Source organism: Leptonychotes weddellii, chromosome 9 (genome assembly GCF_054177405.1).
Source record: "Leptonychotes weddellii isolate Sample4059 chromosome 9, ASM5417740v2, whole genome shotgun sequence".
Classification (NCBI taxonomy): Eukaryota; Metazoa; Chordata; class Mammalia; order Carnivora; family Phocidae; genus Leptonychotes; species Leptonychotes weddellii.
The window spans coordinates 82,416,717-82,431,661 of NC_138377.1; the positions used below are offsets into that span (position 1 = coordinate 82,416,717).

The following is a 14,945-nucleotide window of genomic DNA, read 5'->3' on the forward strand; positions in this document are numbered from 1 at the left end:
GGGAGTGGGAGAGGGAGAAGCAGGCTTCCCGCGGAGCAGGGAGCCTGATGCGGGGCTCGATCCCAGGACCCTGGGATCATGACCTGAGCCGAAGGCAGACGCTTAACGACTGAGCCACCCAGGCGCCCCTCTCTCTCGCTTTCTGACAAATAAATAAATAAAATCTAAAAAAAAAAAAAAAAGAAAGAAAGAAAGAAAATTGAAGTGTAGTAAGTAATTAATTTGACCAAACTCATACAGCTAGAAAGTGGAGCCATGAAAATTCTAAGTGAGATCATCTGATTCCGAAGTCCGGGCACATAATTGCTAGCTGTCTTTAAGTGAATCCCAGAGCTTGCTCTTCTGCCAGCCCTCTCCTTTTCCTTCTAGCTGACCCTCTAATTACTTTAGTTGTAGTGTTACTTATGATAATTTATATAAGCTATTTAACATTGTCTAATTACCATTCAGCACAATGATGGTTGTGCATAATCAAACTATCAAAACTGTATTTGTAGAAACGTTTACGCTAACATCTTTATTGTATAGCAATCTGCCATTTGAAAGAGTCATACATAGAGATGTATAGGTAGATTTTTTATCCTTACAACAAACCTACTTTACCTAACCCTGGGTTTTTATGACAAATTCTTCATCTAACCCACAGCTTGAAGAATCAAGTTCTTTATGTGTTATTAACCTGTTAAGGACTTAAGAACAAGTTGTCCTGAAACTATCAGTATTCAAACTAAAGAATGGAGGTTACCACCTCAATCAGAGCCTCAGCCTCCTAGCAACACATTCATCTAACTATAAATGAAGCAGGAAAAAAAAAAAAAAAAAGAGGGGCTCTTTGCTGGCTCTGTTGGTAGAGCAGGAAACTCTTGATCTCAGGGTCATGAGTTCAAGCCCCGCACTGGGCAAAGAGCTTACATTTAAAAAAAGAAAAGAAGTAGGCTCTTCTTCAACTGATTAAGCACAAACAGTTTTTAATATCCATACAACCTCCCCGTGTACACTAAGTGTATGCACACTCCTCTGTGGGTCTTGCAGTCTGGGGTAAATGCCCAGAGTTGGCAGTGCGCTATAGTTAAATGCAGAAAGAGAGACAGAAGTATATACATATGTATGTAAAAGAAGTAACTGGAATACCTTTTGGTACCTCAGTGTCACTATCTGCTTCTGAGTCAGAGGCAATTGCATTCTTGCGTTTCATTCGTAAAACTTCATCTTCACTATCACTGCCTCTTGCAGATTCTGTAAGAGTAGAATTAGAGGTTCTTCGTAATCACAGTCATTTCTTAGCTTTGAATTATGTGCTTTAAAAGCAACCCTAGGGATAAACAAACTGTGGTATAGCCATGCAATGGAAAATTACTCAGTAACAAATACGAAGGAACTACGGATACATGTAACAATTTGGAAGAATCTCAAATGCATAATGCTAAGTGAAACAAGTCTAAATGAAAGAAAAAAGGCTACATACTATATGATTTCATTTTTCTGATGACATTCTCAAAAGAAACAAAACTACTGTGATAAAACAGATCAGGAGATGTCAGGGGATGGGGTGGAAAAAGGATGTGACTACAAAAGGGACAGAATGAGGGAGTTTTTTAGAGTGACAGAACTGTTCTGTGGTGGTGATTACACAAACATAGGCATTAACATTAATAGAACTGTACATACACATACAGACTGTAGTTAATTTAAAACTAAAACTCATTAAAGGAACACTGATTTCTATAAGCAGAAAAATTTGATAGAATGAGAAAAGTAGTACTAAACTTATGACCAAATTTATAGGACTCATTACAAAAAAAAGGAAAAAAGAGGTAAAAATATTGCAATGGAAGAGACAAATACAGTTTACCCTTAAACAACATGGGGAGTAGGCGCACAGACCCCCCACCAAACACACAGAGTCAAAAATCCATGTTTGACTCCCCAAAAACAACTACTTATACCCTACTATTGACTGGAAGCCTTCCTGATAACATAAATAATAGATATTTTATATCTGTATTACACATTGTGTTCTTACAATAAAGCTAGAAAAAAAGAAAATATTAAGGAAATCATAAAAGTACATTTACAATAATGTACTGCATTTAATGAAAAAAATCCACATATAAGTGGACCCACATAGTTCAAACCCATGTTGTTCAAGGGTCAACGGTATAACATATCTCTGGATGGTACAATTGTTTATCTAATTGTAAACTTTAAGAAAATCACTGTCCATCTAGGTAAGAGTTAAGCCGAATGCCCAGCTATAAGATTCCCTACCATAACCCTAGTCTTATGTTACTCTCCTAGTATTGGGGAAGTAATGCATGAGCCTTAATGATTCTGCTACCAGTAAAAATAACTCTACCCAGAACCAGTTACTGAATACTTATCGTAGCCCAGTAGTCTAGATAGATCTATATCCATCTCTCCAAATTTTCTGGCCTCCTCTCCTAAATAATGCCAAAATGTGGTCTTGAAAGCTATCCTGTGAGGTTAAGTATTACAGGGTTAAAGACTTCCTCCCCCATATATAAGCTAAGATAGGATCAATATGTAATTATAATCAGTCACCTATGGAAATGAAACAATCCAAGAATTACTTGAGGAAGAATTCTAACCTAATCAAGATTACTTCTACAATACAAAGAAATAAGACCTCTAAATTTCTTTAATATTCTATATGAAGAATGTGTTAACTTGAGAATAGTGTAAATGGACATTATAAAAAGGGGAAGAGAAGCCAAAGTATGGCTACGTGTTTCCTGTAGTCTCTAAGGAATGAATATTCTGACCCAAGCACATCTCTCTAGGAGGATGCATGTATCAAGCTACATAGCACACTGAGGTCAGCCAACCATGTTTTCATTTTCTGGATGTTATACTTCCCAGGCAACCTCCTGATACTATCATCTGGCATCCAATGTCAATTTTCCCCAAGGGCAAGAGAGAAATAACTGATCCTCCTGAAACAAATAATTCTGCAATTTGATTTTTATAAATTAGTTTGTTATGCATTTGATTAGTCTGAGTGAACTCCTTGGAGCCTAATTACCTCTGGATGATCAAATTTTGGATCTCAAAAAACTGAGCTGAAACATGGTATTTACACCTCAGTACAGCTACCCTATGGAGCCGTTTCATAGGCATTGGTTTTTTTCCCCAGGCAAATCTATTCTCACCTGAGGCATGCTTCTCAGTTATCCACCAAAATGGAACCAACTCTATTCATTATCTAGCTACTCAAGCACCATACATCTTTCTCTTAGGCTGTCCTCTTTTTTTTCTCCTTGACCTATCAATTAACAAATGAAGGGGGTAGAAATAATAAATGCATTACAAAAATTTTTTAAAGCAAAATGTACACTTAGAAAAGACTGAAATGGAGGGATAGAAGAGAAAAAAAGGGCACTAAAGGTGGGAACGCAGAAAGAATAAATGGGCCACTGCAGCATCTGGGTGCTTCTACTAAACCATTCTGGCTCTCCTAAATGCATTACCTGATTTATGATCCTGCTCCTCTTCATCATCTGAATGCCTGTGTTCTTCATCTGAGGCCTGTGGCCTTTCATCATCAGAATTTTGCATTTTCTCCTCATCAGACATCTGTGGCCGTTCTTCATCATCAGAATTTTGTTTCTCATCATCATTATCAGAAGCTACGGGCCGTTCATCCTCAGAATTAGCCTTCTCCTCCTCAGACAGTTGTCTCTCATCATCTGAAAGCTGAGGCCTGTCCTCATCATCCGTGTTCTGCATTTTCTCATCATCATCAGAATTCTGCAGCTTATCTTCATCAGATCCTTGTGCCCTCTCCTCATCATCAGAATTTTGCATCTTTTCATCATCTGACTGGTCACTTTTATCTTCTCTGTCCCATTTTTCATCATCTGAATGTGCTTTTTCAGAACCTTCTGCTTCTGAGTGATGGCTCCCTCCATCTGACCTATGACCTTCATCTTCATCATCATTATGGGCTTCTGATCCACTATGCTGATCTACATCTGAGGGGTCATTGTCTTCACGGTCAGAATGCTCAGAAGCTTCTGATCTATTGTCTGATCTTTCAGACTGATTATCACTCCCACTGTGATGTGAAGCTCCCTCATCTTCGCTGTCATCTCCAAACAGTTCCTTATTACTTGGCTTTCCTGAATCACCCCTTTCATCTTGATCGCTTTCACTTCCAGAGGCATTACTGCCAGAGGCAACATTCTCTTGATCAGAATCTGAGTCTGATCCAGAATCAGAATCTATGAGATCACAAACACAGGGTGATATCAGTGAAAAAGGCAGAGTAAAGAACACCAAAAGTCAATCTCAACGTAAAATTAACTTAAAAACATATAAAAACTGTCAGAATCAATTTTCTCTCTACTCAGGAAACTAACCAAAAGTTGCAGGAACCGGGGGAATGCTTAACAAGAAAAACCAGCTGAATCGCAGTAAAACTTCAAGGTGTTTTAACTTACCCCATTCCTCCACCTCAACCCCCAGCTCCATAATGCCTTAAAGACAGCCCACATTTCTGGTACATGAACCACTACTAGAAGGAGGCACCTCATTCACAAAGAACCATGGTTGTTAATTTTGATCTGCTTGGTGGATCACTGAAGGACTGGCTCAAAGGGCTGACTTAAGCTCACTTAGAACTTTCTCAGGGCTGAGGCAATTACCTTGGAATGTTTGTCAAAAACATTTATAGGTAAATGTATTAGTTGCCTCTGCCTGGGACAATGGATAGTAGTTGGGGCAAGTAATAAACTAAAAAGCTTGGGAGGAAAGGCTGGAGAATTACATAATATGGGGAGTAAAGGCTTTTAAAAGCTCTCACATATTACTAGAGATCTGGAAGGCCACACACTTGCCCGGGGCTGTGCACATGCTCAGGAAAGAATTGAGAGGGCACTAAGCTCTCACTTCTGGCTGACCTTCAGGCTCTGCACAAGCAAGGAATGAAGGCAAAAACAGGTTGTAAACTGCCTCTCTGCAAAGACTGGGAAGTTTTTTTGTTTTGTCTTTTTTTTTATTATTATTGTTTTTGATTCTAGGCATTTAAGGAAATCTCTGTCCAATCACAAGCTGACCACTAAGTTAACAGGACAGATTTTAGTGGCCACACACAACAAAGATCGTGGACTTTACTGAATTAATTTAAAAGAATCACTAAACAATAACTACTATAACAAACAGCAACAACAAATCCTGAGGAGGGGAGAATGTGATTTCCTGAGTTGCCACACTATAATACTCAAAATGGCCAGTTATTAACAAAAAAGTAGAGGTGCCTGGGTGGCTCAGTTGTTAAGCATCTACCTTCGGCTTGGGTCATGATCCCAGGGTCCTGGGATCGAGCCCTACATCGGGCTCCCTGCTGGGCGGGAAGCCTGCTTCTCCTCTCCCTCTCCCTCTGCTTGTGTTCCCTCTCTCGCTGTGTCTCTCTCTGTCAAATAAATAAATAAAATCTTTTTAAAAAAAAAAGTATAAAGAAATGTAAAGAAACAAGGAAGTATGGCCCATATGTATGAAAAACAGGCTAGAAATTGTCCCTGAAGAAGCCCAGACAATGAAAATGTTTTACCAGATAAAGAGTATCAATAAAAAGACAGATATTTAAAAAAAAAAAAAAAAAGATTATTTTAAAAGAGCTAAATAGAAATTCTGGAGTTGAAAAATACAATAAATGAAGTGAAAATTTCACTAAAGGAGCTAAACAGCAGATGTAAGCAGGGAGAAGAATCAGCAAACTTTAAAACAGGTCAATTAAGATCAAAGGAGGAACAGAAGAGAAAAAAATTAAGAAAAATGAATAAAATCTAAACGATTTGTGGGATACCATCAAGTGTACCAACATATACATAATGGGAGTCCCAGAAGAACAGGGGCAGAAAGATTATTTGAAGAAATAATGGCCAGATACATCCCAAATGTGATGAAAGACATTCAAGAAACTCAGTGAATGTCAAATAGGATAAAGTTAAAGAGATCCACACCCATATACTTCATTATCAAACTGTTACACACACACACACAAAATGCTGAAAGCATCAAAAGAAGCAACTTGTCCCATACAAGGAGTCCTGGATAACAATGATTTCTCATCAGAAACCATGACATATTCAAAGTGCTGAAAGAAAGACTGTCAACTAAGAATTCTATTCCCAGCAAAACTATACTTCAGAATGAAAGTGCTATGAGTGACATAAGAAGAAATAGATAAATTGGACTTCTTCAAAAAGAAAACCTTCTATTCAACAAAAGACATCATCGAGAAACTGAAAAAACTATCAAAAGAATGGGGGGAAATATTTGCAAACCATGTATCTGCTAACTGTCTAGTATCCAGAATATATAAAGAATATTTACAACTCAACAACAAAAAGGCAACCCAATTAAAAAATCGACAGAAGACTTGAAATGACATTTCTCCAAAGTAATACATACAAATGGCCAATGAGCACATGAGAAGTTGCTCCACATCATTAGCCATTAGGAAATGCAAATTGAAACCACAATGAGATACCACTTGACACCAACAGGGATGGCTACATTAAAAAAAGAAAAAATGTGGAGGTGCCTGGGTGGCCCAGTCGGTTTAGGGTCCAACTCTTGATCTCAACTCAGGTCTTGATCTCAGGGTGGTGAGTTCAAACCCTGTGTCGGGCTCCATGCTGGGCATGGAGGCTACTTAAAAAGAAAAGAAAAAAAAAAAGGTAAACTCAGTGTTGCTGAGGATGTGAAAAAAATGAAACTCTCGAACATTGCTGGTAGTAACGTAAAATGGTCCAGCTGCTGTGGAAAATGGTTTACTTACTTGTTCCTCAAAAAGTTAAACAAAGAATTGCCATAGGACTCAGCAACTCCACCCCTATGTATATACTCAAGAGAACTGAAAACAGGCACTCAAATATTTGTACACAAATGTTCACAGCAGCACTATTCAAACAGTCAAAAGATGGAAACATTGTAAATATCACAGAATTGCTCACTTTAAAATGGTAATTTTATGTTATATGAATTTCACCTCAATAAAAACAAATTTGCAAAATTAAGACATTCCCAGATAAACAAAAACAGTTGGTTGCTAGTAGGCCTGCCTCCTAAAGGAAACCCTTCTAGCTGAAATAAAAGGACAGTAATTTGAATCCACATGAGGAAATAAAGAACAACAGTAAAGGTAACTAAAAAGGTAATTATAAAAGTCAACATCAATGTATTTCTGGTAACTCCTTTTTTAATTAGGTTTAAAACATAGTAACATAAAACAATTATAAAACCACATTACTGGGAAGACAGTGTATAAAGATGTAATCTGTGACAATAACATAAGGGCAAGAGAGAATGAGCAATGTAGAAAAAAATGTTTCTGTATACTACTAAACTTAAGTAGGTATTAATTCAAAATAGATTATTATAAATTAAGATGTTATCACCAAAGTAACTAAGAAAACTAAAAACTATACAAAAAAAAATAAACAGGAAGGAAATCAACAGGACCCTAAAAGAAAGTCAGTCTTAAAAGATGAAATAATATAGGAACTGAGGAACAAAAAAAGATACGACACATAGAAAATAGCAAAATGGGGGCACCTGAGTGGCTCAGTCAGTTAAGCGTCTGCCTTTGGCTCGGGTCATGATCCCAGAGTCCTGGGATCCAGCCCCACATCAGGCTCCCTGCTCTGCAGGAAGTCTGTTTCTCCCTCTCCCTCCGCCCGCTTGTGCTCTCTCAAAAAAGTAAAGAAAATCTTAAGAAAAACATAGCAAAATGGCATAAGCCCTTAGTAATCATTTTAAATGGAAATGGATTAACTTCAATGAAAAGGCAGAAATTGGCAGAATTTTAAAAATGATCCATCTATGCTTTCTACAAGGGTTTCACTTTAGAACCACATACCCAAATAGGTTGAAAGTGAAAAGATGAAAAAAGATATTTCATGTAAATAATAACCAAAAGAGAGCTATAGTAGTCATACTAATATTAGACAAAATCTTTTTTTTTTTAAAGATTTTATTTATTTATTTGACAGAGAGAGAGACAGTGAGAGAGGGAACACAAGCAGGGGGAGTGGGAGAGGGAGAAGCAGGCCTCCCGCTGAGCAGGGAGCCTGATGCGGGGCTCGATCCCAGGACCCCGGGATCATGACCTGAACCAAAGGCAGACGCCCAACCGACTGAGCCACCCAGGTGCCCCAAAATAAATTTTTTTTTAAAGATTTTTTATGCATTCATGTGAGACAGAGAGAAAGAGCAGGGGAGAGAGACAGAGGGAAAGGGAGAAGACGACTCCCCGCTGATATGGGAGCCCAATGCGGGGCTCAATCCCAGGACCCGGAGATCATGACCTGAGCCAAAGGCAGATACTTAATCATCTGAGGCACCCAAGTGCCCCTGGACAAAATAAATCTTCAGACAAAATTGTTACAAAATAAAAAAGGGCATTATGAAATCAAAAAAGTGTCCATCTGACATGAAGATATAACAGGTATATAGGCACCAACAGAAAAAGTGCTCAACATCACTTGGCATCAGGGAAATACAAATCAAAACCTCAATGAGATACCACCTCACACCAGTCAGAATGGCTAAAATTAACAGGTCAGGAAACGACGGATGTTGGCGAGGATGCAGAGAAAGGGGAACCCTCCTACACTGTTGGTGGGAATGCAAGCTGGTGCAGCCACTCTGGAAGTTCCTCGAAAAGTTGAAAATAGAGCTACCCTACGATCCAGCAACTGTACTACTGTTTACCCCAAAGATACAAATGTAGTGATCTGAAGGGGCACGTGCACCCCAATGTTTATAGCAGCAATGTCCACAATAGCCAAACTACGGAAAGAGCCTAGACGTCCATCAGCAGATGAATGGATAAAGAAGATGTGGTATATATATACAATGGAATATTATGCAGCCATAAAAAAAAAAATGAAATCTTGCCATTTGCAATGACGTGGATGGAATTAGAGGGTATTATGCTAAGTGAAATAATTCAATCAGAGAAAGACACGTATCATATGATCTCACTGATATGAGGAATTTGAGAAACAAGACACAGGATCATAGAGGAAGGGAGGGAAAAATGAAACAAGACAAAACCAGAGAGGGAGACAAAGCATAAGAGACTCTTAATCTCAGGAAACAAACTGAGGGTTGCTGGAGTGGAGGTGGGTGGGAGGGATGGGGTGGCTGGGTATGGACACTGGGGAGGATAAGTACTATGGTGAGCACTGTGAATTGTGTAAGACTGATGAATCACAGACCTGTACCCCTGAAACAAATACATATGTTAATTTAAAAAATTAAAAAAAACCCCACACACGTATAGGCACCTAAAAACAAAAACTGACAGAACAAAGGGAAAATAGTCCAAAAATAATAGTTGGAAACTTCAATACCCCAACAGTAAGCGCCAGAACTAGACAGAAGATCAATGAGGAAACAGAGGACTTAAACACCATTAAGCAACCAGACATAGAGATAACAATAGAATACTCCACCACCACCAGAGCATACATTCTTCCCCCGAAGTGCACATTGAACATTCTCCAGGATAGACCATATGTTAGGACCCAAAATAAATCTTAATACATTTAAGAAGGTTGAAAACACATGAAGTATCTTTTCTGACCACAATGGAATGAAACTGAATTCAGTACCAAAGGAAAATGGGAAAATGAATATATGGAAATTAAACAATGCACTCAAACAATCAAGGGCTCAAAGAAGAAATCACAAGGGAAATTAAAAATATTTTCAGATAATGAAAATACAGGACACCAAAAGGTAAGGGATGTAGAGAAAGCAGCGCTGAAAGGGAAATCTATAGCTGTAAACACCTACATTTTTTTTTTTAAAGATTTTATTTATTTGACAGAGAGGCACAGTGAGAGAGAGGGAACACAAGCAGGGGGAGTGGGAGAGGGAGAAGCAAGCAGGCTTCCCACGGAGCAGGGAGCCCGATGCGGGGCTCGATCCCAGGACCCTGGGATCATGACCCGAGCCAAAGGCAGACACTTAACGACTGAACCACCCAGGCGCCCCTGTAAACACCTACATTAAAAAAGAAAAGGGGAGCCTGGCCAGCTTAGTCGGTAGAGCATGGAACTCTTGATCTCGGAGTCATAAGTTCAAGCCCCACGTTGGGCATAGAGCTTAAAAAGAAAAGAAAAGAAAACTTTCAGACTGATAACCTAACCTTTCACTTTAAGGAACTAGATAAAGAAAACTAAACCCAAAGCAAGCAGAAGGAAAAATAAAGATTAGAGCAGAAATAAATGAAATTGAGAAGAGAAAAATAAAAGAATCAATGAAACAAAAAGTTTGTGCTTTGAAATACTAACACAACTGACAAACCTTTAGCCAAACAGACCAAGAAAAAGATGACTCAAATTACTGATAGTGGGAACATTAATACCAACCTTACAGAAATAAGGATTAAAAGAGAATACTATAAACAATTCTATGCCAGCATATTAGATGATTTAGATGAAATGGATTAATTCCTAGAAACAGACTACCAAAACGGATTCAAGATAAAATAAAAAATCTGCGAAGACCTGTAACAAGTAGGGTTTGAATCAGTAATCAAAAAATTTCCAACAACATGGGGCACCTGGCTGGCTCAATTGGTAGAGCATGTGACGTGACTCTTGATTTCAGGGTCCTGAGTTCAGGCCCCATGTTGGGTGTGGAGCCTACTCAAAAAAAAAAAAAAAGAAAAGAAAAGAAAAGAGGGGCGCCTGGGTGGCTCAATCCTTGGGTGTCTGCCTTCAGCTCTGGTCATGATCCCGGGGTTCTGGGATCGAGCCCCGCATGGGGTTCCCTGCTCCATGGGAAGCCTGCTTCTCCCTCTCCCACTCCCCCTACTTGTGTTCCCTCTCTTGCTGTGTCTCTCTCTGTCAAATAAATAAAATCTTTAAAAAAAGAAAAAATCCAACAAAGAAATGCCCAGGACCAGATGGTTTCACTGGTGAATCCTATCAAATGTTTAAAGAATTAATGCTTATCCTCAAAGTCTCCCAAAAACTTGAAGCAAAAGGAACACTTCTTAACTTATTCTTTGAGACCAGCATTACCCTGATACCAAAGTCAAGCAGGATGTCACACAAAAAGAAAACTACAGACCAATACATCTTATGAATACAAATGCTAAAATACTAAACAAAATACTAGGAAACTGAACCCAGCAGCACATTAAAAGGATATACACCATGACCAAGTGGGAGTTATCCTAGGAATACAATGGTGGTTCAACATTAATATGACCATACTAACAGAATAAAGGAAAGTGAGCATCTTAATTGATGCAGAAAAGGCATTTGACAAAATCCAACACTCTTTCATGATAAAACTACTCAACAGACTAGGAACAGAAGGGAATTTCCTCAACCTGATAAAAGCCATCTACAAAAACCCACAGCTAACGTATGTAATTGTGATAGCACGGATGCTTTCTCCCTAAGATCAGGAACAAGACTAGGATGTCCATTCTCACCACTTCTATTCAACATTGTACACAAAGTTGTAGCTGGGGCAATTAGGCAAGAAAAAGAAATAAAACTACCCAAATTAGAAAGGAACAGGTAAAACGATCTCTATTTGTAGATGACATCTTATATGTAGAAAATCCTAAAGAATGCACACACACAAAAAACAATTACAGCTAATACAGTCAGCAAGGTTGCAAGGTACAAGACTGATGAACAAAAATCAGTTGTATTTCTATACATTAGCAATGAACAATCCAAATATGAAATTAGGGTAACAAATTTGCCTGCAATAGTATCCAAAAGAATAAAATACTTAGGAATAAATTTAACTCAGGAGGTGCAAGACAATTAAAGCTACAACATTGTTGAAAGAAATTAAAGACACCTGGCACAATTACACATAGAAGAAACACGCTGGGCCTAGGTAGAGATTCTACCTATTATGGCAAGAAATTTGTCAGGTGTAGTTATTTTCCACAACTCTCTTAGTTATTATCTCTATCATTATTGAATAATGAAATATGCTAGGCCTAACCAGAATTACCCTGTCACATCCATACTACCTTCAAGACCAATAGCAACCTTCGAGGACAGATTTGGAAGTAAATCCTATCATATCCTATTACCTAATGATAACATGGAAGAAAGCAGCAACAGACTCACAAGAAAGTAAAACATGAAGCCCAGAGAAGCAACCACCTCCATACGTCACTACTCATACACTGAGTTTGCAATAGGAAAGCAATGCAGGGTACACTTACTAAACTACTGCTTCTACCCATCCAACTATTTATCAAATATGTATTAAACATCCGTCTAAGCTGGTGGGGCAAGAGGAGACAATCTTTTCATCATTCTAACCCCAACACCTAGCAAAGTAACTGAAACATAATATGGGGATCAATAAGTATTTACTGAATGAACAATTTCATGATAGTGAGTCATGGGAGAGTTCACATGGAACTGTGCCTTGAAAGGCAAAAGGGAGACAAGTAAAAATGAGGGGAAAATGAAAACATTAACAAAGATAATGGAACAAGAGTATACAGGACTCTATACTTCCAGACTCATCCTGACTAGAACCTCCTGGACGCGCATCTCGATAGACCCCTCACTTTACATTTCCACCTAATGCTCCCTTCACTACACTCTTTAAAAACAAAACAAAACAAACAAACAATAAATTGGAGTTAGAGGAAAAAAGAGTAACCTCAATAACGTACTTTGCTAAGGAAAAAAGTAGATAGGTTACTTTGAGCCTGGAAGGTTGCAAGAATTCTGAACTTGGTCTTGGGCGCTTTCTCACTTCAAATAACTCTCATTCATATCTCAAACTCAAACTATCTACAGTCCTTGTGCCAGAAATATTTCCATGCACCAATTATCATTCATTTCATCAACAAATCCTTTATCTCTCCTCTCCAAACACTGATCCCATACGCTATCCAGTCTAATACCATAGACTCAAGAAATTCCAGTTTCTGCACAGGCTCTCAGAAGACACATTGTCTCCGGTGCGTAACGCCTATGTACAGTCCTATCGCGGTATCCTGCCAGTCTTCCTCACCCAGACATTTCAAACTCCGCATCACGCTACACTCTGGTTTCAATCAAGTGGCTTTTCCCAACCCCTCTGTGAATTCATCCATCCCAGCCCGATATTCCCGAGCACCTAATGTCCATTCATTCACAGACAGCTCTTACTTGCGCTAGCCTCTGCAAGACAGGACAGAGCTGGACCCCAAGGTTCCTACGCGGGCTGCGCAGGCTCGCCCGCGCCGCCACCCCTGCCCCGCGCCCCCCTCCTCCCCACACGCTCCCAGGCACCGCATGCTCCACGAACACCAAGAACCCCGAGGCTCACACTGTTTGTCCCTCCATGCCCGCCAGCCCTGGGAGGCTGGTACCGCCGGGAGTGCAGGGGGCGCTGAGGAAGGAGTGGAGGAAGCGGCACCACTGGTGCGCGGTGCCTGAGGGTTCGCAGACCCGGAACTGGACCGCCGTCGGGCTCCCACCGCAGAAGCCCCTACACGCACCCCCTCCCCTGAAGCCCAACCGATCCCACCTTTACGCTCAGCATCGCTGTCGGCGTCGCTCCCGAAGAGGTCCTCCATATCCGCCATTGCCCCGCACGTCTGCCCCTGCCTCGGCTGGGGGCGGCTCCGCGACTGTTTTTACGGCACGGAACCAACGAAACGCGACAGTGTCGCAAAGATTCGCTAAAATCTTCCTTTCCTTCTGTGACCTGTTTTCCCCTGCAATTGAAACCTATACTTGTGCACTGTTATACGTCTACACAGGGGACAAATTCTGCCCTTTCCGTCGATATCTGTTTCGGTTTGCAAGGACTCTCGCCGAGGGTGGGGCGTCCCCCGTCTGGGTGTCTGCGGAGTGGGTGGTGCTTGAGCCTCTCCTCTGAAGGGCCTCAGACCGAGTCAAACCTGCCACGAGTCAGGCCTGAAGTCCTTTGTTTCATATTGACCAGCTGTTCTCAAACGGTTGAGAGCTCCAAAGCGCTTATCGTGTGGGTTATATCTATTGCTATTAACCGTGTTAGTAATTAAAGCAATTAAAGTAATTATATTCATATATTAAATTTAAATTCAAAGTGTTCAAATAACAAACATTAACATGAATAGCATTTAAAAATTTTAAATGACTATATTGTTTCCCAAACCAAAAAATAAGAAGAGTGGAATCGTTTTATATCTTTAATGCCTGATTCTAAAGAAGACCGCTCCATTCTCATAGCTGCTTCTACATTAAATCTGCTGAGAAAGGTTTTGGTTGAAGCATTTGGATGAAGAAAATCTGGCCTCATACAGATATGTACGTAATTAAGGAGAGCGAGGATCTCTCAGACTCCTTGAAAGGGTCTTCCTCGAACTTTTTGACAACTGCAACTTTAGAGCAGTGTATCTCAAACAAATTTTCCATCTTAACCCCGTACACACTTAATGTATAAAATGAAATAAGGATTTCCCAAAACATGGGGCGCCTGGGTGGCTCAATTGTTAAGCATCTGCCTTCAGCTCAGGTCATGATCCCAGGGTCCTGGGATCGAGCCCCGCATCCGGCTCCCTGCTCCGTGGGAAGCCTGCTTCTCCCTCTCCCACTCCCCCTGCTTGTGTTCCCTCTCTCGCTGTGTCTCTCTCTGTCAAATAAATAAATAAAATCTTTAAAAAAAAAAAAAAGTATTTCACAAAACAGTACTTCCTTTACCACTAAAATATAGTCTGAGATTTACTATTCTCTTTTATTCTATTTCAGCTTTTGTTTTGGTTCTAATGCCCGCAAGCGGTACGCCCACTAAATTGCTTTCATGTTTTACTAATGGATTGCAAACTGGAGCTAGAAAAACACTGTTCAGAGGATTCCATTGCATTTATTTTGCTGGCAAAAGTTTTATTTTGGTAGGAAGTGTGGCTATAATTGTACGTTATAAAATCAGACCGTAAGAGAATTTTCACG

General features: G+C 39.8%; 1 protein-coding gene across 2 annotated transcripts in view; it reads right to left on the reverse strand.

Moving 5' to 3' along the window:
* The window catches only part of LEO1 (LEO1 component of Paf1/RNA polymerase II complex), a 38,485-nt gene extending 24,687 nt beyond the window's left edge, over positions 1 to 13,798 (reverse strand). The window contains exons 1-3 of one of the 2 annotated variants that reach the window (XM_081831085.1): positions 13,540 to 13,798; positions 3,489 to 4,241; positions 1,132 to 1,236 (exon numbers count right to left, since the gene is read on the reverse strand). In XM_081831085.1, coding sequence (XP_081687211.1) covers positions 1,132 to 1,236; positions 3,489 to 4,241; positions 13,540 to 13,597 — 916 coding nt within the window. In that variant the 5' untranslated portion in view covers positions 13,598 to 13,798. Of the gene's footprint in view, positions 1 to 1,131; positions 1,237 to 3,488; positions 4,242 to 5,304; positions 5,432 to 13,539 lie in introns of those variants that run through there. The other variant, XM_081831086.1, reaches the window with a different exon arrangement.
* Positions 13,799 to 14,945: the final 1,147 nt, after the last annotated feature.